Source organism: Rhipicephalus sanguineus, chromosome 9 (assembly GCF_013339695.2).
Source record: "Rhipicephalus sanguineus isolate Rsan-2018 chromosome 9, BIME_Rsan_1.4, whole genome shotgun sequence".
Taxonomy (NCBI): Eukaryota; Metazoa; Arthropoda; class Arachnida; order Ixodida; family Ixodidae; genus Rhipicephalus; species Rhipicephalus sanguineus.
This window is the reverse complement of record NC_051184.2, coordinates 28,892,776-28,916,834: the sequence shown is the minus strand read 5'-3', so window position 1 is coordinate 28,916,834 and position 24,059 is coordinate 28,892,776. Positions and strand designations below refer to the sequence as shown.

The following is a 24,059-nucleotide window of genomic DNA, read 5'->3' as shown; positions in this document are numbered from 1 at the left end:
ATTTTTCTAAACTCACAGTTATCTGAATCGTTTCCCGTTTTTTTTAGACACGCATTGGAAATTAAAAACAAGCTTGCTCCTTCCGTCATTTCCATCGCGGAAATGACGTCAGTTGATTCTCTGTGGAGCCCTGGAACAAACACATTGGTAACCGAGTTCAAAGTCTTCTTGTACAATAGCGACCCACATGTGAACGAGCAGACGAATTCGTGTTTTGAAATCTATTACGTCACACTGAAGCTCGTTCAAAGAATGCGTTATAAGAGGATCTGAACTCATGGTCTATACAGTATCTATTTGACGTTCTATGCGCTAAGTTGTTTTAGCGCGTGTACATATATTTACCTTCACCCAGTACAGTCCCAGCAGTGCATGTCTTACCTGTGAGTCTCCTGTTTCTCGCATCTGCATGGTGCAACCGACGCAGGTTTGGGGCGGAAAGGGAGGGGGAGGGGAGGGGAGGCGCCGCCGGGCACGTCATTCGTCAATGGGCTACCGATATAACTGTCCAAGGGGACGGGCTGCGGCTCTCCGGAGAGCATCTTTATTTACGACCGCAGCTGCCACCTCCGTCGTGAGCTGCAACCACCCTTACTCTCTGTCTCGCCGAACTCAAGCCCCGCATCCTTTCCCAACATGGCGGTAGTTCCTCTACACTCAAGCCACTAAATCGCCGTGCTCTCGCTGAACACTACCTTCACCCTCCATTGCGGTTGCTTATGTGGCCGCCTTCTCCCGAGCTACATGTTCCTACACTCTGCTCGTATGTATATGGCGCGATCGTATATTTCAGTAGCAGGGCCCGCGGCCCGTTAGGGCTCCGGGAACGACTCGATCATCAACCGTTAAGTGTTCGATGCGAGGGGTCAGCTCGTAGCAGGAAAGGAGCGACGTCTGAGACAGATGTCTGGTTCGCGAAGGAGGGCAACGTGCGAGAGATAAACTATAAAGAGAACACGTATAAGCATAGCAAGTAGAAACGAATAAAAAATAAAACGAAAGAAAAGAGGAAGGGTCTGGACGCCCCCGTGCCCGACCAAAAGTCCAGGTACATCCCCTACGTGTGTGTGTGTGTTTATGACCGTAAATCTCCTCTCTAATGACGGCATCGTGATTGCGACGCGCGGCTGTAACGCGAGCATCGATTCCCGACCGCTATCCCGGGTACACGGAGCCGCGGTCCGCTTATAAGAAGTCCGGAAAGGCCGAGAAACCCTGTTCGTGACCATACCGTTTTACTTCTGTCTGCCCCATCGGTTTGGTTCGAGACAAGCGAACCACAGATCAACCGCCATGGCCAAGCTTACCCTAATCCTCGCCTTCGGTCTGGTCGGTATGTGTCCTTTTTTTTTTCTGTATGCGTACGCCGAACCATGGATACTGAAAAACAACTATAACAGAAAGTACATCGGTCTTCACTGGAGGTACACTCTTCAGCAAAAGTATGCGGGACCCGAAATTTTCAAACATCTATATCCCCGCTTTTTTTGGAACATAGCCTCCAAGTAAATGTTCCAGCATATAGTAGTTTTTGCTACCTATACAGTTATCCGTTAGTCTAAAAGCTTCGTGCGCCAGCTGAGCAGGAATTCGCTTACCAGTGGAGCCCATGTCTCGAAACTCTTGCTGGTGGGGCGTACATCGTGCGTATTGTATTGATAACGCGTCGTTTTATCCGTGACCGAAGTGCATCTGTAAGTACAGTTGGCATCTAGAGATATTTGCGACATAATGGCACTCTTTGCGAGAACACTCGTGCTAAAAGGAAAACGAAACAGCATTTTGTGACAGTGCGGACGAAAGCTAGCGACATTTCGAAACTATACAGTAAAAATTATCTGGAACGAGCGAACGTGCTGCGAGAATGGCGGAGCACTAACAAGTAGTGGGTTTAACTTATATTAAACTTGCAGAGCCGAATAATTTGGATTTGAAACATCAAGGAGGCTTCCTCTTCATCGAAAACAAAACAGAAAACACATGTGACGCATAAACCTCACATCCAATAATTCGCTGCCATTGCAGCGAGGATCATACGTGATTATCAGTTTTTTTTTTTAACCGCCTGCGCTTTGCTATACTTTAGTTTTTTACGTGTACCAATTGTTATCGCTTAGCTGAGATTCTCCTTCAAGTGTCACGTTTTCTGCTGTTAGCACAAACTTCAAAAATAACGCTTAAATCTTACCTATACGTCTAATCCGACCTTCAATTCTCTTTTGCAGTCATGGTCGGACTTACCGGTGAGTCTGTCCATCTTGTTCATCTGTAGTCTGCAAACATGATATAGAAGGAAAATACATGTTGGGACCGGTTGTAGAAAAAGCGGCGAAGGGTAGACTGCACTGGGCGCAGGCAGAACGAGTGCCACGCTTATGGATAAGGCGCCCACTAAAGTGATCCCATTACTTCAACGGTGCCATATAGGTCGTTGCTGCCGCCAATCTTCACCGGGAAATATAGTAATTGAGCTAAGATAGATGTTGCAGATAATTGAAACTGCCAGATGCATTTTCTTACTCAGGACAGATTGATTATAGTCATCGAGTTACCGAGGAATTGTATGGCACGGACACCTAACGATTTGCTGTTTTCAGCGAAAAATAGAAGTAGAGGGCCTATTGTGCCTATACATATATAAAGGAGGGACTGTAAATGAATATTTCAGTGCAAAATGAGCCCTAGAAGTCGCCGGATATAACTCCCCCCCCCCCCCCCCCCCCCGCCCCGCCGGCGACCGTCATTTTGACATGGCGTGTTTGACGTCATATGTTGAACGGAGGGGAGCCGTCGTCTTCTATATGCTTCTATACTAAAGTTTCAGCCGTTGCAAAGCGTTCAATTTCGATGCCAAGCCGAAGAAAGCTTAAATATAGCTCTATTGCCCGTGCAGCTGATCACGAAAAAAAAAATCGTTCGCGGGAATGCAGACGCTCGCACATCCCAGTATTGCCTGACTCTCAGTGCGCTGGCGTGTTCATAAAAATGTTAAATTATAAATTAAGTGCATGACCAAATGCGCTAACATTTCGCCAGCTTGTTTGTGAACGCACAAGGGTTAACCCACATAACATAGATTGCAACCGAAAATTGGGTGCTATGGCCCCAAGTGCTAAGTGCTTTTAACGGCGATAACAAGCACGGACAAAAGAGGGAAGGAGACTGGACGTTGGCACTGCTAACACTTGAGTCTGCAACTTATCATAGATGAACTTTAACAAACGGAATTACCTTGAGGTTAATTCTTTTCGCTGTAAAACTGGGCACCTACGCTCTTTCTGCGAAAACATACCAATTAATTACCGCATTCTGATTGCTATATTTTTCAATCACTGCTTCAAGGCGCCAGCACCTAAACCGCCCGCTACGCACATGTTCAGTGCGTACATCGCAGATCGAACCACGGGGAACGGCCTTGAGGTGTTGGTCTGAGAACCTGTGGTTCGACTCTACTCTCGCGAAAGAAATGCTTCTCAAAAATCGTGCTTAAAATTTGTGCCGTGGATACTTCTTTCAGAAAAATGGCTAACCGTTTATCTTTCCTCCTCTGTCCTAATTTCAACAGTGACTGAAACTAAAGCCTGGTCGCTCTTCGCCCGCAACGAGGAAGCGAACGCCGAGAACTCCAACGCCGACAGGTCGGAAAACGCGAATGCCGAGAACTCCAACGCCGACAGGTCGGAAAACTCGAATGCCGAGAACTCCAACGCTGACAGGTCGGAAAACGCGAATGCCGAGAACTCCAACGCTGACAGATCGGAATACTCGAATGCCGAGAACTCCAACGCCGACAGGTCGGAAAACGCGAATGCCGAGAACTTCAACGCTGACAGGTCGGAAAACTCGAATGCCGAGAACTTCAACGCTGACAGGTCAGAAAACTCGCACGCTGACAGGTCAGAAAACTCAAATGCCGAGAACTCCAACGCCGACAGGTCGGAAAACTCGAATGCCGAGAACTCCAACGCTGACAGGTCAGAAAACTCGAACGCCGAGAACTCCAACGCTGATAGGTCAGAAAACTCAAATGCCGAGAACTCCAACGCCGACAGGTCGGAAAACTCCAATGCCGAGAACTCCAACGCCGACAGGTCGGAAAACTCGAACGCCGAGAACTCCAACGCTGACAGGTCAGAAAACTCAAATGCCGAGAACTCCAACGCTGACAGGTCGGAAAACGCGAATGCCGAGAACTCCAACGCTGACAGGTCGGAGAACTCGAATGCCGAGAACTCCAACGCCGACAGGTCGGAAAACGCGAATGCTGAGAACTCCAACGCTGACAGGTCAGAAAACTCCAATGCCGAGAATTCCAACGCCGACTGAGTGCCACGTCCTAAGTTTAGCCACAAAAAGAAGACTATGTCAGCATGACTTTCACTCAAAGTTAGTTCATCTTAAAGTACAAGAACCACGGGGGGCAGATAATAAAATTTATTCTTCTGAACATATACACAGTGTTTCGTCACTCTGGACACAGAAGTTCGTCATTTTGTCATCTCGGGATGTCAATATGGCGTTCTCTGCGTGTGAGAAGGGTGTGTGTGTGTGTGGGTTGGGGGTGACGTCTTGCGTCGTAGCGAACGTTACGCTCATGGATGGAGGAAAAGGTACGAGAGCATACAGTAACACGACTGATGTAGGAAGAAGGAGAAAAGCTTTACCGATTATTATGATACTCCCTAATGCTAAATGTGAGCGCAGCTGTACGCGTATTTCATTTGACGATATGTTGAGACAAAGAGTTTGAGAGAGACATTTATATACGTACAGGTGCATATTTTAACAGTGAAGCTGTTCTTAGTCGACCCATCGCCGGCGGTATAACGCTGGTCATGTGGCCTTGCGGTGTGGCGAGAGTGGTGCTTGGTGAAAGCGCGCCAAGAGGGGTGAGGGTGAGGCTCGGCGGAAAGGGCGAACCAATGAGAGGCGTGCCAAGAGGCAGGGGCGTAGCCAGAAATTTTTTTCGGGGGGGGGGGGGGGTTCAACCATACTTTATGTATGTTCGTGCGTGCGTTTGTATGTGTGCGTGTATATATACGCAAGCAAAACCGAAAAATTTCGGGGGGGGGGGTTGAACAACCTCCCCCCCCCCTTGGCTACGCCCCTGCCAAGAGGGGCGTGGGATGAGGCTCGGCGGAAAGCGCGTCTGAACCCAGCTCTTTGCGCGAAATAGGTCAGTGAGGGGCTCAGTGGAGTATAAAGGAGGGTGTCGCATCTTCGGCAGTTCGCTCTTCCAGAATAATCAAGACTGCTCGTACTACCGAGGAAGAAGCCGCCCGACGTACGCAATAGAAGGGCATTAATAGCCTGACGAATGGGGGAGGGGGGGGGGGGAGCTTCGCTGTTTCGACGGCTTTCACGGAGTGGAGCTGGCTGAATAATTACTCTCGGTTACGACGAGGGACGACGCTCATTCCAAGAATGCATATAGACGATCATACGTAAGCCACATGGGCGCCGCCACCTTGGGCTGTTAAACGAATGTGCTCCTGTTTTTGCGTATGGCGACGTGAAGGCCAGGAAACGTCGAATGCACCAACCCAACCGTCTTCATGCGTATACGTCCGCCGCAGCGCTGTCCGTTTGTTTGTTAAAGATGCAAAACGGTATAGGTTAACGGCCCAATATGTCGGCCCCGAAACCCATCTGTCAAATAGTTTATAAGCGCGCTCTCTAAAAGACTTCTGTCGACCCAGCACGTAATGACCACGTTATAGACACAGCAGCGCAGATGAACGTCACGTACTGGGCCGATATACCGCACGGCAAAAAACAAAGGAAATTGTTATGGCTTCACGGAGAGTTTTGGCTCGCCAAGGCTGAGTGCGTGACGCAATAGTTTCTCCTACTATTAAGGCGAAAACCTTATTAGATGCCTCCTTAAACGCGAAAGTTGACCGTCGGCAGCGTCAACACGAGTGGTGCGAAAAAAAAAAAATCAATCACATGGTGGCGTCATCATGACGTCACAGACAGTTCGAATTTATGACGTCACATGATGACATCATCACATGACGTCTCGCAATTGGTTAAAGGGGGGGCCGATCCCGGAGGCACTGCAAAATCACGTGAGGTGCAAAAGCTTGCAATGTCTCCGATCCAGGAAGCAGTTGAAAAACCACGTTAGGTACAGAAAGCTTTCGGGAAGAATCAATACTATTAACTGAGAAGAAAAAGAAGACGGAGAAGATGGCTTTCGCCTTCGAGTTATTCTTAGGGGAATGAATAAGGGACCGTCTTACATTTTTTTTTCTTTCCTGTCATGAACTGCACCACCAATTTCCGGGCCATATTGTCGGCTATTTCAAATGTAGAATATTGATATTTCACCATAAATGTGGGGCGTACATATACATTTTACGTTCCTCTCAGGGGCGTAGCCAAGGGGGGGGGGGGGTGGGGGGGTACAAACTCCCCCGAAATTTTTCAGTTTTGCTTGCGTATATATACACGCACATATACAAACGCACGCACGAACATACATAAAGTATGGTTGAACCACCCCCCGAAAAAAATTTCTGGCTACGACCCTGGTTCCTCTACACACGTACGGAACGTCTTCCACCTAGGACATCTACGCTAGCTTCTAGATACCATCAGTTTTTAGCCTCTTGGTGAATAAAACGGTACCGATTATTTCGGCCTTACTATGCTTGCGCCCCAATTGGACGAGCCATAGAGGAGCGACAGTGGTCCCGGGTTAGACCTTCATGGTTACGACCTGATAATCCAATAGTAAGCTCCCCTCACATAAGCGCAGTGCTCTTTCGTTTCACCTCGGTATAACGAAGAAAGCCGTCCTGGTTAGCAAGTTCTTTCGAACCTAAATTATAGGCTTATCGAAAAATAAATTTCCTTGCTTTTATCTAAAATATCATTTTTGCCTATGTACTGACATCAGGATCTCTCACAGAATTTGCCGGATTGTTTAGGTTTTCACCCTAAAACCAGCAACACAAAGGCATGGTAAAATTTGTGAAGCCGTCCGGACTGTGTCGACGATGCGAATATCACTGCCTCTGCTACTACCATAAGAGATACAATTTGCAGGAGAGCTTATAACACGTTAAATATCCAATAACGGCTTTTCTATGAAGCTTTGAGGGGCTTTTTACCTCTTTTGAGGCATTAAATTTAATGTATCAAATATGATACAGTGGGCATTACAGAGTACATATTACTCTAAATCGTCAAACATTTTTTTTTTCTGAACACATATATGTAATACGCATTGCTAAAATTAATGCATCTGCATTTCGATGGAGGCAAAATGTTACAGGCCCTTGTGCTTCGATTTAGGTGCACGTTAAAGAACCCCAGGTGGTCGAAATTTCCGGAGCCCTCCACTGCGGCGTCTCTCATAATCATATCGTGGTTTTGGGACGTAAAACCCCAACAAATTATTATTATTATTATTATTATTATTATTATTATTATTATTATTATTATTATTATTATTATTATTAAGTTTAATCATATTTCTCTTTTTTTTTTGGGGGGGGGGGGCAACTGCGTGCAACTATCCCCTAGTCGTAATGCTTTAAATAATTCACATTTCGTTCTAAACAATTGACGCACAAGCCAAATAGTTAGACACGCTTACTGCTATCCTATGATGGAGTGCGTGGTACTCTCAATCTCCCCCTCCACTTTTTATTTAAACGCCCGCGCAAGCGCTTGACGTCACGGAAATGATGAGTGATCTTAATATTGACTGGTACGAATATTATGTTCGGATGTAGTTAGGCTAATCCTCAGTTCTAGGAAAGCGTTCGTTTATGGATCGCGACCGGGCACGGGCATCGTCAGGGGGGTGCGAAAGGGCCCTGCCCCCCCCCCCCACACACACACACCAGTGCTCCGCCCTCCACCACCGCGATGAAGCACGGGTTTCCAACCCTCAACACAAATTCCTGCTGACACCCATGGGACCGGGGGATCTCCTCAGAACAAGGAGCCGGTTATTTTACCAAAAATAAAACTCGCTCCTACAATGATACCGAGTTTTTTGTGTTTTTGTTCATAATTGTCTAGCAACGCTAAAGACAACGACACAAGGAAAGACGTTAGTTTTTATCTATCTATTTTATTTCATTGCAGCGTTATGCTGTATCGAAGAGATGCCAATGTTTCCTCCCGTCAAGATTCCTTTACCTAGCGAATTTCTGAAGAAGCGAATCGAATTAATCTGTTACATTATATAAATTAGCTCTGAAAGCTTTCCTTCTTCACAACCCCAGCACCTGCTGCTATGAAGCAGCGCTTACTCACACGGAAGACAACGGAGGAAGTTCGAGGAATGGTATGTCGCAATATTCTTAGGAACATCATCATCAATCAGTGCACCCGGCAGTTGAAGGGACACCAAAGTGCAACATTAAGTCAGTTTAGACTGATAAGTTAATTTTTCACAACTCCATTGCCACTAATTTTGCCATTATGGGTTAATTACGAGAACAAAAAATGAAGGCTCAAGTTTCATTCTTTAATTTCGCGCCAAAACTTGAGCGCGTGAAGGTCACCGTGACGTCACGAATTTCAGTTTCTTTGCGTATTTTGCCCACATTGGTTCAGTGAAACGGTCTGAAACTTGGTATCGGTCCCTTGGAATACAACGTAAACATTTTTTTTTTACCGTTAAACAATCACGGAGGCACTAGCAGAAGCCGTCTCAAAATCTATGACGTCACGGTGAGCTAGTGCGGGAACTTCAAGGCGGCGTCGCCAACTGTATTTTATTTTCGCGCGTTTTCTCGCTTGCCAAGCGCCTTCTCACGGTAAGAGTGGTGTTTCATACATGGTGAAATTCTAATTTACTAATACAAGAAAAATCGTTTCTCTCTTTAGAGTCCCTTGTCCTGAAAGCACATTCATCGGATTCCTGGAACCATGCAGCATGATAAAAGTGATGACAATGAAATACATCCTCAGGTGTACGGCGTGTGCCGCTTTTCTTGTGGTATCCGGAAAACTCCAATTTGTCTTCGGCATTGCGACGAAGCGATCGACGTCGTCGCGATCTTCGGTGTTGCTCGTAAAGCGCTGAACAATTAAGATGCATAAAACGCAGGGGCGTAGCCAGGGGGGGGGGGGGGGATTTTTCAGTTTTGCTTGTGTATATATACAGGCACACATACAAACGCACACATTTCTGGCTACGCCCCTGATAAACGTAACATCAGCGTTGCACTGTCGCACCGAACGACAACACATATAATTCTGAAACATTGTGTCAATTTACATTACATATTTGTTTTTACTGTTTTATACTAGCAACAATTAAGTGCCGTAAGCATACCTGTGTGAGTAAGAGATTATCATGAAACGACAGAATTTTTATGGAAACGTGCCGTCTTTGAAAAGTGAAGATATTTGCAAGCCCTCACTCGCAATTGTTGTTAATTCGTGCCTTACAGTGGCAATGACTGAATGATAGAATTAGTGATCGCGAAGAAGTGCGTGCACAAGAGAAACGCATTCAGCTCGCCTCGATCGGTAACCCCGGCGGAATTCGCGAAACACAGTGCAAAATCATGCACAGTTGACTGGGCGGCTGGTAACGATTCATTGCGGAACAGCGCGAAATAAGACGAAACACCAAAAATGAGGGAAAAAAAACACACACACACACATACAAGCGCTTGTTTTAGATGTGAAGCATCTTATGGCGGAGTTCAATCCGGTGGTGGTGGTGGTGTGCGGCGTGACCACCCTTACTGCGCATGTGCAAACTCTCTCCCTTTCCCCCGCTTACCTCCCCTTCCCCCTCTCCCCTTCCCTTTCCCCTTTCCCCCTCACCACTCCACCTCTAGAACGCGGGCTCTACATGCCGAAACACTGCTTCGCATCGTCTAATGGTCCCCTTTAGCGGGAGATGGTGCGATTTTTAGGGGCGAAGCTCCTTAAGGCGGCACCCGTTCGTCCCTCGTCGTGCTCGTAGTAGTGAGTAACAAGTCTTACCCTTTGACCTCCAAGGTGGTGCCGGTGGGAGATTTCTCCTGTGCGTTGTTGAACAATAAAAAATTCGCAGCGTGCGCGTTAACTAAAAGCCGAATTCTTCTGTCTCTGTAGAAGTGTAAGTGTTAGCTAAAAGCCGACTTCTTCTGTCTCTCATTCCCATTAGCAGCCATTGTTTACCTCCAAGGTAGTGCCTGGTGAGATTTCTCCTGTGCGTGATTAAACAATAAAAATTTTGTTCAAAACGCCGTTGATTGATGAAATAAACCAACGAAAGACGCCAGATGTTTTGTAAAAACAAAACGAAAGAACGCCAGATGTTTCTAAAGCAAAACGAAAAAGACGCCAGCTGCTTAACGAAAGACGCAAGGTGTTTTCTAAAGCAATGGTTTTCTAAACAATGAAAATTCACAGCGTACATGTAAAATTAAAGTGAGCTGCAAGTCGTCATAACTCATCGAACCTTTAGTATAAACGCGCCCGATCTCACGTCGGTGATGATGTACTGGGCAGAATTCACGGAAGATTCACGGTTTACCGATGAACCTCCGCAGCTTCGCCCACTCATCATCATTCACTCCGTGGATATGCTGTGATTTTTTTTGTGTCGTTTTCTCATCTTTGGTGTTTCGTCTTTGCGCTGTTTAGCAATAAAGCACAGTGGCTAAGAACCTGAAAAAAAGAAAGAACGTCAGGACGATTCGCCTTCAGCGTCTTAGCAAAACTAAAAAAAATCTAGGCTTCGTGAGAAACGGCCTGTGTAGGTGTGATGTGCAGCGCCGCCTATTGCGGCGTTACTCTACATGTGTAACGTGCTCTCATTCATCTAGCGCACTAGTAAGAAATAACTTTCAAAGATGGCGGAAGGAGAGTGTGACGCTGTGCGCGACGAACAACGTCCTGAACCCACTTCGTCCGACGACGCGACTTCTCAAGTCCCTTACACTGCCGATTTGAAAGATGAAGCCGCAACGCAGAAGGTCAAAACAAAAAAGAAGAAAAAAGTTCCGGGCGTCGTCTACTTGAGCTACATCCCGCCCAAGATGAACGTCAAGACCGTGCGGAGCATGCTGTCAAAGTACGGCGAACTGGGGCGCATATTCCTGCAGCCGGAGAAAGAGCACGGCAAGCCACGAAACTTCGTCGAAGGCTGGGTCGAGTTCGCGGACAAGAAAGTGGCGAAACGCGTCGCCGCCACCTTGAACGGCGTCCAGGTAGGTGGCAAACGTCGTGCCGAGTATTATCACAGTCTGTGGAGCATCAAGTACCTGCACCGGTTCCGGTGGACGCACCTGAACGAGCGGCTGGCGTACGAGAAGGCCGTGAGAGACCAGCGACTGCGCACCGAGATCGCGCAGGCCAAGCGAGAGTCCAACTTCTACATATCGGCCGTTCAGAAGAGCAAGCGCCTACGGCGCGAAGCCAAGGAAGGTGTGGCGGACGATGCCAGCTTACGACGGTCCATCGACGTCAGGCAGCGCGCTACCGACGAAGAGATCGTCGCCAAGAGGGCGAAAAAGGATGCGGATGAAACTGCGAAGCCCTCCGCCGACCTGAGCCTGCTGAAAAACATTTTTGTGAGTGGTGTCGGCTTGGACGATTCAGGTGACGAGCTTGAGACGTGACTGTTACTTAATGAATAAATATGCTACGCGTGTTAACCTCTGTGTCGTGTTCTTCGCGGCTTCATTGTTTTATTTTGCGTTATCAATTGGAACTTAGGCTGCGGTAGCTCTGTAGCGTACTATTCTAGTACACTACAGGTAGTACCTCGCTATCTTCTAGTACACTCTAACCTCGCACGCGAGATTAAAAATGCAGCTGTCTGCTTCGGTGACTTTGGCTTTGGCCCGAGATGGCTCGTACGTTACTCGAAGCACGGCTGCAGTCAGATCGCCAGCCGGCTTGTGCGTGGACTGCTTCCTGTTCCGGCCTTCCGCCCTTGCTCTGTCTGCTCCTCGGACGTTTTTCGTGACCGAAATCATATTGGTGACGCTTTAATATCCAGAGGGGAGGTCGAAGAATGGTGTTCATACCTCCTTACGAGTCCAAGCTTCTCTTTATATATGAAGTGTGGGCTCAAAAGCGGCAGCAGCTGGGCTGGAAGCCGTTCAGCTACTACAAGACACGAGCGGATGAGCAGGGGCTTGAAAAGATGCTATATCTCTCATATTATTCACTCAAGTACGGTAAGTACTGTCTGTTCCTGTATTCTGTCAATGCAGCAAACAGGACGTGTGCTCGATCAGCCTCAAGATCTTAGCAGCTGCATCCATAGGTGCAACCTCCGGTGATCTCGGCCCGACTTCTGATTAACGTGAACGGAGCGAAACTTCCAACTTCGCTTTTTAATATACTGCCATTTATTTGGTGTGTCTTGTTGCCTTCGCCTCCTTCATTTTTTCGGTAGCCCTTTTTCGAAGCGCTGAGCTTGGTTAAAATTTGCAATCTTTGCGCTTTCATTACAGTGGGCAGTTACTTAAGAGGCGCCACTGGTCCACTGTGTTAACTAGCGTTGTTATTGCGCTGCGACTGGCTTTCATAGGCACAATGCCGTCCTAGCATTCAATCCCATTTATGTAGCTCGCTTTCGCTAAATTTGACTACAACCGCCGTGATAATGCTATCCGTTGTACCTCAACCTTCCTTTCACGAAGCATTGGACGTGGTACAGTCGCCAGCATGACCTCCAAGAGCGCTGCAATGCAGAAGAAACAGATTAGTGTGCAAAGCTGGCCGATTTGAAAGGACGTGTTTGCTAGCAACGGCAGTCGCAACAAGGCGCTGGCTGCACACTATGCAGCTCGGCACCTCAGACTTCGCAGGTGTTGTGTAATTACTGTTTCTCAGGTTGTAGCATGGTGTAGCATAAAGGCGTGGACGTCTGCACTTTCTTTGGCTTCATAGTAAGACGCGAAGTATGTGTGGTCTTCATTAGTGATCTCAGCTGGAAAATCTGAGTCCTCTCAACGCGCTCAGATACAGAGCTAAGCGAGGAGACCTAAAAAGAAAATTCTGGAGCTCTACTTCGACCTTGAGAATGTGCTGCACTAGCGGAACACCCGACACAGTTCAGCTGCTCTAGGCTCTAATGTAAATTCTAGATTAATTGGGAAATAAGAGTTTGTTGTTTCAATATTACCTTTAGCTGAGTTGGGTTCTGCACTTCCGTGCAGTTTGATAGGATGTCAACTATTCATCCTGAGATCAGCAATCACTAAAAGACACTTTGAGCAGTATCCATGTGGCAAAAGTAACAGTTGCAAGTCGCTGCAGGCAAAAGAAAAATGTTCCTTGTTCTCCATCCTATGATAAATCAGTTAAGATGGCCGCGACCAACTTTGTACAGGGATGGCGAGAATGCTTTACGCGTCATAATTGTGGTTGTTCTTTGTCCACACATCACACTGCTATAACTGGTGACACTCAATCAGCAGAACATCTGTGGAACGTTCTTTATTCCACATCAGCATGGAATCGGGCAAACTCGAGTTCACTCATAGCGAGAGCATCATGAGTCGGGCGAGCCGCGCTCCTGGCTGGTGATGATGATAGAAATGTCAGATACCACACACGCAAGCCACTTCCGGACATTAGGCTGGACTTCCCCTTTGTACATTGTCATGGCAACCAAAATTGCGAGACATAAGTAACGCACGCTTCTAGTCCTATTTGTGCTTGAATCCTTGCATAGGCTGTGGAGCAAGTGAGAGTGATCCAATCTGAAGCGCGTAAATCTGAAATTACCAATAGAACGTGCCAACCTGCTTCAGACCAAAAGGGAAAACGCCATAAGCTACGCTTCTGAAGTTATTTAAGACTTCTTGCAAACATTGAAAGTCACTTGTGACTACTTATATCGCAAAATGCAGTATGAAATTCAGGCGACACTCAACGTGCGAAATACGGTCCGTTTATTCTGTCACAATTGAGGAAAGATGTATAGAATGTTAACAAACTTTGATATTTGCTTCCAGGTATTGCAGCCGGCGTGTATGATGGATTCGCTCTTGCACACGCGACAACGTTCAAGCATTACCTGGGACGTATCGGCTACTGGACAGTTCCAGCATGTAAGTTTGTTCCGGGATGACCTTACATTCTAGAGCAGTAACCTTAGTGCACGCTGGTTTGAGCCAAGACAGCTACTACTTGTAATTTCATTTGGGGTGCGTTCCAATTCGGGCCAGACTCATAGACAGTCTAAATTGGTAGCTTTGAGCCCGAGTTTCCTAAGTAATGACACACACCTCTGGGACAAGATTTCGACACAAGAAAGCTAGGAAAAGCGCATGCAGTTGCTTTTCTCTTTTAAATAATTTCGTGTTTGAACTTATGAAAGGCTCTACAGGTTACATTATATGTGTAAGAAAACACGACTGCCTCTTCCTTCAAGCGTACAACCTTCTCTGCAAGTTTCCAAGTGTCCTGCTCAGCCGTCTTTCAAGCTGTTACTGTGTCATAATGCTTAATGGGACTCGAACAGATTTATGTTGTTCATCGTAAGCAGTCTTGCAGTCATTATAATCATCACCATTAATCGTATCTCAATGTCAAAACCCCTTCCCTTGAAAGAAAACAAGGGTGCACGCTTGAATGACACAGAGTATGACTATGCTGCTCCTGAAGAAATTTTAAAAAAATGCTGTTTATGCATCTTCCAGCTGTTGGCAACTGCAAAGTGTCCCTTGTGAGTTACCTGTGTGGGTATCCTCCCTGGCGTCACATTCCTTTCCATGTATTCAAGCTTTTTGTGCACGTACCAGCTGCTTGTATGAAGACGCTAAGTAATATTTAACGGGACCCTGCCACACTTTTACAAGTAACCATCGAATGGCTTTACTAGAGGAGTTTATTGTCGCACGAATCGACCGCCGCAAGAATTTTTAGAATCTATCAAATACGAGCGGCGTTACAGAGGTTACAGGAGTTACGCTGTAATTGCTTTCTCTCGTCCCGCCGAGTGTACTGGAAGCTAAGCAGGCAGGGATGGCACGGGGGAAAGAAGTTACATCACACGCGTCATGACCTTGAGCATTTTAAATTATTTTCTTCGAACGCGTGGCTTATATTCAATGTGATCGAGATCGCGCACGCGTGGGCATGTGGCGGCCTCTTGCGGTGGTCACGGTAACTATGCAGCTCACGATGCTCAAATCAGCCAATAGCCGTGGATTTGGGTATATGGTGCAGTCACTTGGGCATATGGCATCATTTGTCAAGAGAAGAGGGAACGATTTCTAGCTGACTTTGAGAATTAATTGTAAATTCCAGGCCGTGTGCCTGCGCTTTAATGTTTGGCTCGCATGTTCTCAGAAGCCCCGACTACCAGTCGGCACCGTTTTCTGACCATGTTGAAAAAGTGTTGCAGGGCCCCTTTAAACATCACCATTTCGAAGTAAAATAAAAGCTCTGCTGAAGAGATGTCGTTAGTAGTGACGACCATGTGTTGATGGGTGATACACGGGAAATATTTCTGAACAAAATCGGTTAATTATAGGCTTTGTTAATAAGTTTGTTAGACACTTTTTCTTCGTGAAAGCCATGTAAAAATGTGATTACCTATGGAACTGTGGCACAATTGATTTGAGCCAACAGAGCATGCAAAGTTGCATGCTGAACTGCATGCATGGCTATGCCCCTTGTGAGTAACGTTGCTGTGTAGAAGCCACCTTGTAATAATGAGCCTGTACACATTTGTCTTCTATTCCGTATAGATCTACTTGTTGAAGTTAGTGTTTGTGTAGTGCCCTTATGTTGTGTCCTGTGTTGTTTGCTCTGAAAAGAATACCTGTAATTTAATATTTCGGTTTGCAGTGATGTCCACTGGTGCTTTCGTGGCCACAAATCACGTCCTGGCAAAGGTCACTGGCAAGGACACGGTGTACAACCACATGGCTAGTGCCGTTGCCGCTGCCTCTGTGTGGGGAGCAAAGTGTAAGTTTCGTCTCTCACCTTGTGTTCCCTAGTTGTTGTCAACTTCAGGAGCCACACCCACAAGAAATCCCTTTCAGATGTTGGTTACAACTGGGCATGCCACGACAGTGCGTTAAAAGCAAAGTTTCTGTCACCTAAAACCTGTTGCCAGGGTCCCTTAATACTGTTCTTCAGGTCATGAAACTCCTGCCAAAGTTTTAAATGGGAATAAAAGCTACCACCATGAGTAGACAAGCATCAATCTGCTGAGCTTGTAAGGCTGTTCACGTATTCATTCATCCATTTCTGGTGAAAGGCATTCTTGCCAACTTTTTCTTTTTTTTCACTGTATTCGCTAATTGTGCATAGCAGTTGTGAGTCATGACAGAATCGTACAGCTTGTGTGTTGTTTTCCAGCTCAGGTCGCTGATTGTTAGCAAGGATTCGACCGAGGTTGCCCCGTCTAGTGTTGCTGTTTTGCCTTTGCTCGTAACTGCGTTTCTTGCTCTTTGCATAGATGCTTAGTGCTATGCCTAAATTATACTAGCTGATCTGCAGATTAGCATGGTTTGTGCGAGAAGTTGCTGTCAGCCTTGCCGCATGTAAGCAGCACGCTACATTTGTTTTCCTCCTACACACACCTGCACAATTAATGTTTCCAATGTCAAGATGTTTTTTGCACAAGCAAATCTACTTGGGTTCAAATGAGAATACAGGAGCCTTTAGTCGCAGCATCTATCACCTGTTACTGAATTGCGCATTGGCTGGTAAACAAAATAAAGACAGCTTTTTTTTTCAATGTTCTTGTATACGAGCAGCAGCTTGGCACATAGCAAGTGTAAGGCATCGCTGTTACGGTGAAATATGAAGCGTTGCTGTCGCCACACTTGAAAGAGCCTTTGAGACGAAAGAAGAGAAACCCCTGTGATCAACAGGCTGTGCCCACTTTCTGCTGAGGGTGGTAAGAACGTTTCTGCTGAGGGGAGTACTAAGGTTGCCATTCTAATAAAAGCAACTGTGAAGCCCACTGATGTTCTAGCTGGGCCAGCACTACGGTGCGACAAGGGCTCCTATTATGTTACACAGGAATTCCATGAGGAGAAAGGTGTTCAAGAACCTTGTTGTCACATAGCTGGGTATAGACAGCTCTAGGCGTCAGTATGTCTTCATAGAGCCTCATGTGTCAGTCTGTCTTCATGTTCACTTCTTTCAATGTTCATAACCTATTATAGCTTGCATATTTCTTGCTTAACATGCAAGTGTGTACTGACACAGGAAGCAAAAATGAAGGTTGCATTCTCCTTCTCTTTTACACACACACACACACATGCAGATTTTTTTTTAGTGTTCGAGCATGTATCCCAAAAATAAAACTTAAAGGGGTACTGACACCATTTTTTTGAAGGCGAGTTTACTCTGCCATACAAATCTCCTGTATGCAGAGGCGGCTCTGAGCATGTGTGAAGCTTAGCAAATGCTGGTAAGATATTTTAAGTTGATATTAAAGTCAATTTTTTCATGGCGCACCTACTGACATCAACACTAGCTTGACGTCAGGCTACAGTACAAATTCTGGTGACTTCACGCAGCAGTATGGCTAGTTGTGATGGCGTTAGGTACCAAAACTTCCAAGATGGCCGCTTGTGCATCATCAAAACTTCCAAAATGGCCGCTTGTGCGTTACCAACGGAGCCACGGTGCAGAGCGGCCGTGGAAACGTCACTATATATTGTGCGAGCACGTGACGAGATAGTCATACCGTGTTGTGCCGTCAGGGTACAGTAGGAATCGAAACCAGCTTTTAAAAACATGCTGTAGTTACTTTTTTAGAACACACTTGCGCTTAGCATTACCTTTTCTTGGCTATTGAGGGCTTGACCTTTCATTTGATGCAAAAAAAAGGACAGCTGAAAATATTCGTGTCAGTACCCCTTTAAGAATAGCCGAGGACGTAGAGCGTTCGGACCCAGGTGCGCTATACACGGGCCTGAGCATTTAGTCCGACAAGCTGCTGCTTCCATCGGTGTTGTGTCACTCCTTTAGCCAGAGTTGCCATGTTTCGCTACTTCGTGCCATATTGGCTACTTTTTCAGGCTGTTTGCAAGAAAAAAAATTGGCTTGGCTACTTTTTGGCTGTTTTTAATATAGCGTGGCTATTGTAAAAATTGGATAGAAATTCTTGTAGCTCCTAATACGCAGCAACTTTTGCAAATATTTAGGCCACCTGCCGTACGACCACAGCAGTTCAAATATTTTTCAAGTTTGTTTATCGTCATCGTCAATACAACGCAGGCACTTCCATTTTATCCAAAGGATCCAAAAGTTTGTGATGTTGGCAGCTTCAGCTAGAACGGGAGTTACGGGATCTACAAGTGGAAGCTATAAGTGTGCAAAACCAGTTGTTGACTTCTGGATGAAGATATAAAACTACAAAGATATGTTCGGCAGAAAATTTACGGTGCATCTTGCATAGCGAGCAATGAAGCTGCTTGTCCTGCCTATATCAAACGCAGACGCCCGGCGAGTTTTCGTATTTGCAAGCTTGACCAAAACTGACCTTAGAAATAGAATAATGATGTGCTCATCTCTGTACTAAGGATTGGGATTGCAACTGAGGAACAAGGTCGCGGGATCGAATCCCGGCCGCGGCGGCTGCATTTTCGATGGAGGCGAAAATGTTCGAGGCCCGTGTACTTAGATTTAGGTGCACGTTAAAGAACCCCAGGTGGTCGAAATTTCCGGAGCCCTCCACTACGGCATCTCTCATAATCATATGGCGGTTTTGGGACGTTAAACCCCAGATATTATTATTGCAACTGAGGAACTTGACTAGTTCCAGCTTTAATGTGCCTCCACAAATGGTTGCCAACATTAATACATTTACACTTTAACTGCAGCTGCGATTCGAATTGTGTGATAATATTGAAGTGTGTGGTAGATATTTAGTCATTTATATACTTATTTCACAATACTGCAGGCCAGCATGGCTCATGCAGGAGTTGTTATAACTTGTTAAGGAAAGTGCTGATAGCTTTAGTCATGTTTACACATTCCATAATTTTTATGTATCTTTCTGAACTTACTGAAAGCAACTTTGGCTTTGATAATGTGCTTAGAACACCGCGATGAAAGCAGGTACGTTTCCATTACATAGCTACTTTATTGGCTACGTTTAGAGGGTTTGGCTACTTTTCACATTTCTGACTTGGCAACTCTACCTCTGGCTCCTTGATACTGTGGCAGCTCCTCCTCAGGCACACGTTATGAGACCATGCAGTGGTTTTTTTAATTTCCTTCGATGTGTACTTGTACGAGTATGCTTATGTCATTGTCGTCATTACCTTTCTTGTACATGGTTTATGTTGGCAGTGCATGCACTTCCTATGCAGCTTAACTGCGTATAGTCAATTGAATCCAGCAGACAGTTAGGCCAGGGAAAGCATAGAGGACATTAGTCGTTGTCTTTAACTGTAGTGTAGTAATGACAACGTAAATTGAAATCAAATAAAGTGGATGAAAAATCACTCTTTTCGTCGGTGGGATCCAAACCCACAACCTTTAAAACGAGTGTGAATTTTCGTCCGCTTTAATTTTTTTCGATTTACATCATAATTACTGCACTACAGTTCAAGACAACAATTAATGTCCCCTATGCTTTCCCTGGCCTAATTGTCTGCTGGATTCGTTTGTTTGTGTCTAACATAGAAACGAGCCCCTCAAAAAAAAAAGTATTGCCCTTCTTCCAATAACTGCATATACAGTGAAACCTCGGTGATACGAATCTCCCGGGACCATCAAAAATATTCGTATCATCCGAAATACGTATCACCAGAAGGCATGGAAAAATAGCATGCGACAAAAGAAAGCTGGCGTAGATTTTCATTTATTCTTTTACAGGACCGCAGCAACGTCAGGAAGAAGCCTGAATGATTGTCAGTTAAGTTTTTATATGTCGGAAATAATGCCAGCACTCGTAAATGCACAACCCGTACGCGCGTATCAATGAACCAGGCGCGTTGGGACCCGAAGCGGATAGCCCCTTCCAAATTTTAGTATGCTTTTTTGCTTGACACCGGAGTACTGCGGCGGAAGTAACGAAAGAAGTGCTTTCACGCGATGGATCAAGGCCACAAAATTACAGAACCACGGTCCTGTGTTATGATTTTGTTGTCGTGGAGGTGTTGGGGATGTTTTTTTGGGAGATTTATGGCCGTGCCCGCACAAGTGCGACCTCAACGGTCGCGCATATTGACGTTGTGAGGCCTGACTCCTTCGCCAAGACCGTCCTCGCCTTCTTTCGGTCCTCGTACACCTTTCTTAGGAAGTCTGATGCACGAGGCAGGCATGTAAACGCAGTACAACGACATCAGTCCGCGTCAACGCGTTAGAAAAAAAAGCACGGCGCTAATGTCATCTGTGATCTAAACGCGAAGGCACACGGAGGCATGTCAGAGCCTCAAAGATTCGTGCACACAATCTCGGAGGACGTCTCTGAAGGTTTATTCTGACCGTAAGAAAAGTGTTTTGCTTACACTGTGATTCTGACGATTCGGAGGTGCGGCGCGCATGCCCACGCGTGCGCTCGCGCGCTCGCACGTGCTTCGCGCATCTTCCACAACAGCGCGGACAGCACCTTTTCGTACCTGGGCGGTAGCGTACGTTCGTATCAAACGTCGCTGGGTGAAAATCGGTTCGCAACAACCGTACTCCATTACATTGCAGGCCAATCGGCCTTGGCCGGTACCAACGAAAAATTTGTATCACCCCGAAATTCGTATGAGCTGTGATCGTATCACTGAGGTTTCACTGTAGGTTTAAGGTATTCGGGCATCTTTCTGCTTCAGGTATATGCAGTACTGTGCCTTGATCAGGAAACTAACTAGATAGCTGCCCTTTCTATGTAATTAATGCATCGTCTTACACAAATAGAGGCATGAGACTTATGGTGCATCTGGCTGGTTATTTTCAAACGTTCTGGCAACGTGCATCACGTTCGACTAGTAAAAATCAAATGCTGTGAGCACGTGTGGCTAGTTCTTCCACTGCACTACTCTCCATCTCAAGGGGGGGGGGGAGGCGGCTGAGATCTGGCAGAGTTTCAGTCATATGGCTCCTGCAGCGTTCCATTGTTGGTGTGATGCTGGATGCACTGATGTGCTTCCTCTTCTTGCCTCCAGAAAAGCATTCCGCTCGGAAATGCTTTTCTGGGCCGGCTCTGAGTGGTCTCCACGTTGTTACAGCGCAAGCCCGAGCACGGTAGTGACCAACTAAATGTACCATTCACGCTGCATGAAATTACTAGGTGTTGTGCACTTATCTTTCTTATGTCTATACTCTGTTACAACCTAAGAAAACAAATTGGAGGGCACTTGAGCTTCACTTTCAAGAGTAGAACGCGATAGTGTAGTCGGACCATGTTTGTATCACCTTCCCGATTACTATGCATGGTAAGGATGAAAGGTTCATCGTTACTAACTAAAACATTACATTTGGCTGAGCAGCGATGTTAGAATTCATGACGAAATTTACCAGCACACGGGCTTGTGTGGGAAAGTCGGATATAAGGTACACTCCAGAAGTGCTTGACGTCACAAAAATGAGTACGTGCTATTGGATGGAATACTTATGCAAAATCTCTCTGGGAGGGACAGCAATGGCTGAGGGTGGAGCTGACATTTTTCTTCGATTGTGACTGAGTATAGTGCACTATTTCTTGGTTGTAATGTCTATTTTGTGATTGTGAATGCAAGCAAGGAAAGTAGTATCCTAGCGTTCATGGTATAACCATGATAGTATCATAGTATCAATAAAATGGGACATCAGTTTCAAGGGCTCTTCTTTAGTGATGTGCCTTTTCTTTCTTTATTTGCAGTCAATAGCTACACTGTTGGCGTTCCTCTTGCCGTCGTCTTAGTCGTATTGTGTGGCATTAAGAAGTTGACAGTCGATGCTGGCATGGAAAGCATGGCTGGAACCACTCCAAAGTACCCGGAGTACTGGTACTTTGCACAGAAGAACGACTTCTCCATCATGAAGGAATAGTATGCTGTCAAGCTGTCATGCTGATTCCTTTGTTTTCTCATGCACAGGATGCTGTGCGCCGTTGTAGAATAAAGTCAATGTGAATCTTAGGTTTTTTAAGTGCCCTCTCAATGCCTTGAAAGGTTGAAAGATGCTCCTCAATAAAGCACTAAACCGGTTCAACCTAAGAAAGCACTACTTTTGGAAACTCGTCTTTCTATTATTTCGCTGTGGTAGGTTAGCTACTGCAAGTAACAACATGGTTCAAAGTTAACTTGTTAAAATTTCACTTGAAAATTCCAGTCCCAGTACTTTAGTGTGGTCTCACAGTTCTAAAAAAAAATTCTTTTTGTATTTGTACTGCTATGCTTTAGTAGATTTTTTTTAGCCATGCTTATTTCGGGCTAGAGAGTGTAGAATAGTCTATGCCAGCTTTACAATAAAGTAACTGTGCCCAGGGAAAAGCATGGCAAGCCAGTACTGAAACTTGGAGTTGGGGATACCTGCCTTTCATTTTTGGGCTTTTCAAGCCTCTTTTCCCTCGGAAAGTTGTTCTGTACCTTCGCAGCGCTTTTCTCTGACTGATATGGAGGGGCACCTGGAATCCTGGAGCGAGCACTCTGGATTCCATCAATTTAAACCTGCCAGCTGATGGTAAAAATGCGCTGCTGGAAGGCATGCCAGGACTTGTGTGCCAACCAGCTCCGAATTGGTCAGTGAAAAACCAATTCATCATCGTGAAGCAAAAAATTCTGCTCCCAGTTGATCTGACCAGTGAAAAATAATATATATTGCAGCTCAGCCTTATTCTCGTTAGTGTCCCTGTAAAGGAGTACCAATGCAATATTTCCGACTCTTCATTTCTTGTGTCATTTGAAAGCGCAGTACCTCGGACCCTTAAGCAAAATATACTGGCAAGCCTCAGAATGTCCTAAATAAGTTAATGCAATAGCTTTTCCACAGCCAGTTCGTTTCATTTCTCTGAAGTACCCTGACATCACTGTACAGTTGGTGGTCTGCAAAGAGTTGAACTCCAGGCAAGTGTAGATTAAGTTTAAAGCTAACTACAATGAAATCTGACACAAACTAGACTACTTTAAAGCATGTAGTATATGCAGTAACAGGCTATTTCATCAAAGCTGTGTAGCTGGTAGTTGTCTAATTTTCTTAACTACCTCTAATCAGCAAGTAAGCGGACGAGTGTACCTTATGGCAAACGTGTATGATGTGAATTCCAGACTATGGACTCTGGGATAATCAGCATGCTGTGGATGCCATGTCGTTTCAGAGGGCAGGTATAGAGGCATATAGTTATTGACATTCCATGTTGTGCATTGCGTTGATGCAATAATGGCAGATTTCTTTCTCATCCCCGTATCGGCAAGTGTTTCACAGTTGTTAAAATTTAAACACGAAATTTTTGCAGAGACTGCTATATATCAACACTATCACATTCTCCTTGTTTGGGTTTTGTGCAGTCCATAATTTTGTTGGACTTATCATTTACAAAAGACCCGTATTTCACCTTGTTAGCTCTTGGCACTCAATCAGTGGACAGCTAGAGAGACCCCACAAGAGGACGAGAACAAGTGCACGCTGGAAGGCATTTGGGGGTCTATGAAATTACTGCTGAATTCCCATAGACATGCACAGGGTTCCCTTTTGGGGGGGGGGGGGGGCAAAGGTTTATCGCGGCGCTCCCCCTCCCTATTAGACCAATGTGTAGGACAGACTTAGCGCCCCCCTTTTCTTACATGACTAGGGGGTTGCGGCCGCCTCTCTACCCCCCCCCCCCTCCCTGCGCACGCCTATGTGAATTCCAACAATCAATAGTATGAACAAGAAAAATGGCCTATGTCCTAGTAATTTTTTAGACACACTAAATTCAGTTAGTGTTGGGGGATTTTACGGTTCAAAACAATGATAGTATAAGGCGCGCCATGGCCGGATTCTAATCCGCTACGGTGGTGGAGTGGTTACAGCGCTCTACTGCCGACCCGAAGGTTGTGGGATCGAATCCCGGCTGCCGCGGCGGCATTTCATTGGAGGCAAAATGCTCCAGGCCAGTGTACTTAGATTTAAGTGCACGTTAAAGAACACCAGATGGTCAAAATTTCCAGAGCCCTCCACTACAGTGTCCCTCATAACCATATCGTGGTTTT

General features: G+C 45.8%; 3 protein-coding genes across 52 annotated transcripts; all 3 read left to right on the top strand.

The window, feature by feature from the left end:
* Positions 1-1,082: 1,082 nt before the first annotated feature.
* On the top strand, positions 1,083-4,419 carry LOC119404878 (myb-like protein D). Of its 50 annotated transcripts, none has more exons than XM_049419071.1 (7): positions 1,104-1,333; positions 2,226-2,243; positions 3,566-3,833; positions 3,936-3,974; positions 4,014-4,130; positions 4,170-4,208; positions 4,248-4,419. In XM_049419071.1, exons 1-7 carry the CDS (start codon positions 1,294-1,296, stop codon positions 4,324-4,326), a joined length of 600 nt encoding a protein of 199 aa, XP_049275028.1. In that variant the 5' UTR covers positions 1,104-1,293; the 3' UTR covers positions 4,327-4,419. The 50 variants fall into 50 exon arrangements, with proteins under 50 accessions (XP_049275065.1, XP_049275056.1, XP_049275063.1 ...); XM_049419079.1 differs by having other exon boundaries at positions 1,106-1,333; positions 4,287-4,419; XM_049419078.1 differs by having other exon boundaries at positions 1,107-1,333; positions 4,014-4,091.
* Positions 4,420-10,781: 6,362 nt separating this feature from the next.
* On the top strand, positions 10,782-11,590 carry LOC119404876 (activator of basal transcription 1). The gene has a single exon (XM_037671562.2). It carries the CDS (start codon positions 10,818-10,820, stop codon positions 11,583-11,585), a length of 768 nt encoding a protein of 255 aa, XP_037527490.1. The 5' UTR covers positions 10,782-10,817; the 3' UTR covers positions 11,586-11,590.
* A 285-nt stretch (positions 11,591-11,875) lies between these two features.
* LOC119404875 (uncharacterized) lies at positions 11,876-22,007 on the top strand. Its single transcript, XM_037671561.2, has 4 exons — positions 11,876-12,149; positions 13,938-14,033; positions 15,778-15,897; positions 21,749-22,007. The coding sequence occupies exons 1-4, from the start codon at positions 11,984-11,986 to the stop codon at positions 21,916-21,918; spliced, it is 552 nt and encodes a 183-aa protein (XP_037527489.1). The 5' UTR covers positions 11,876-11,983; the 3' UTR covers positions 21,919-22,007.
* The last annotated feature ends 2,052 nt before the right edge of the window (positions 22,008-24,059 follow it).

Coding starts and splice junctions, on each gene's coding strand:
- LOC119404878 (XM_049419063.1), top strand. CDS start 1,294: ATGGCCAAGCTTACCCTAATCCTCGCCTTCGGTCTGGTCG. Junction 3,639..3,677: donor GAGAACTCCAACGCCGACAG/GTCGGAAAACGC, acceptor CAACGCCGACAG/GTCGGAAAACTCGAATGCCG. Junction 3,975..4,013: donor GAGAACTCCAACGCTGACAG/GTCAGAAAACTC, acceptor CAACGCTGATAG/GTCAGAAAACTCAAATGCCG.
- LOC119404876 (XM_037671562.2), top strand. CDS start 10,818: ATGGCGGAAGGAGAGTGTGACGCTGTGCGCGACGAACAACGTCCTGAA.
- LOC119404875 (XM_037671561.2), top strand. CDS start 11,984: ATGGTGTTCATACCTCCTTACGAGTCCAAGCTTCTCTTTATATATGAA. Junction 12,150..13,937: donor ATATTATTCACTCAAGTACG/GTAAGTACTGTC, acceptor ATTTGCTTCCAG/GTATTGCAGCCGGCGTGTAT. Junction 14,034..15,777: donor CTACTGGACAGTTCCAGCAT/GTAAGTTTGTTC, acceptor TTCGGTTTGCAG/TGATGTCCACTGGTGCTTTC.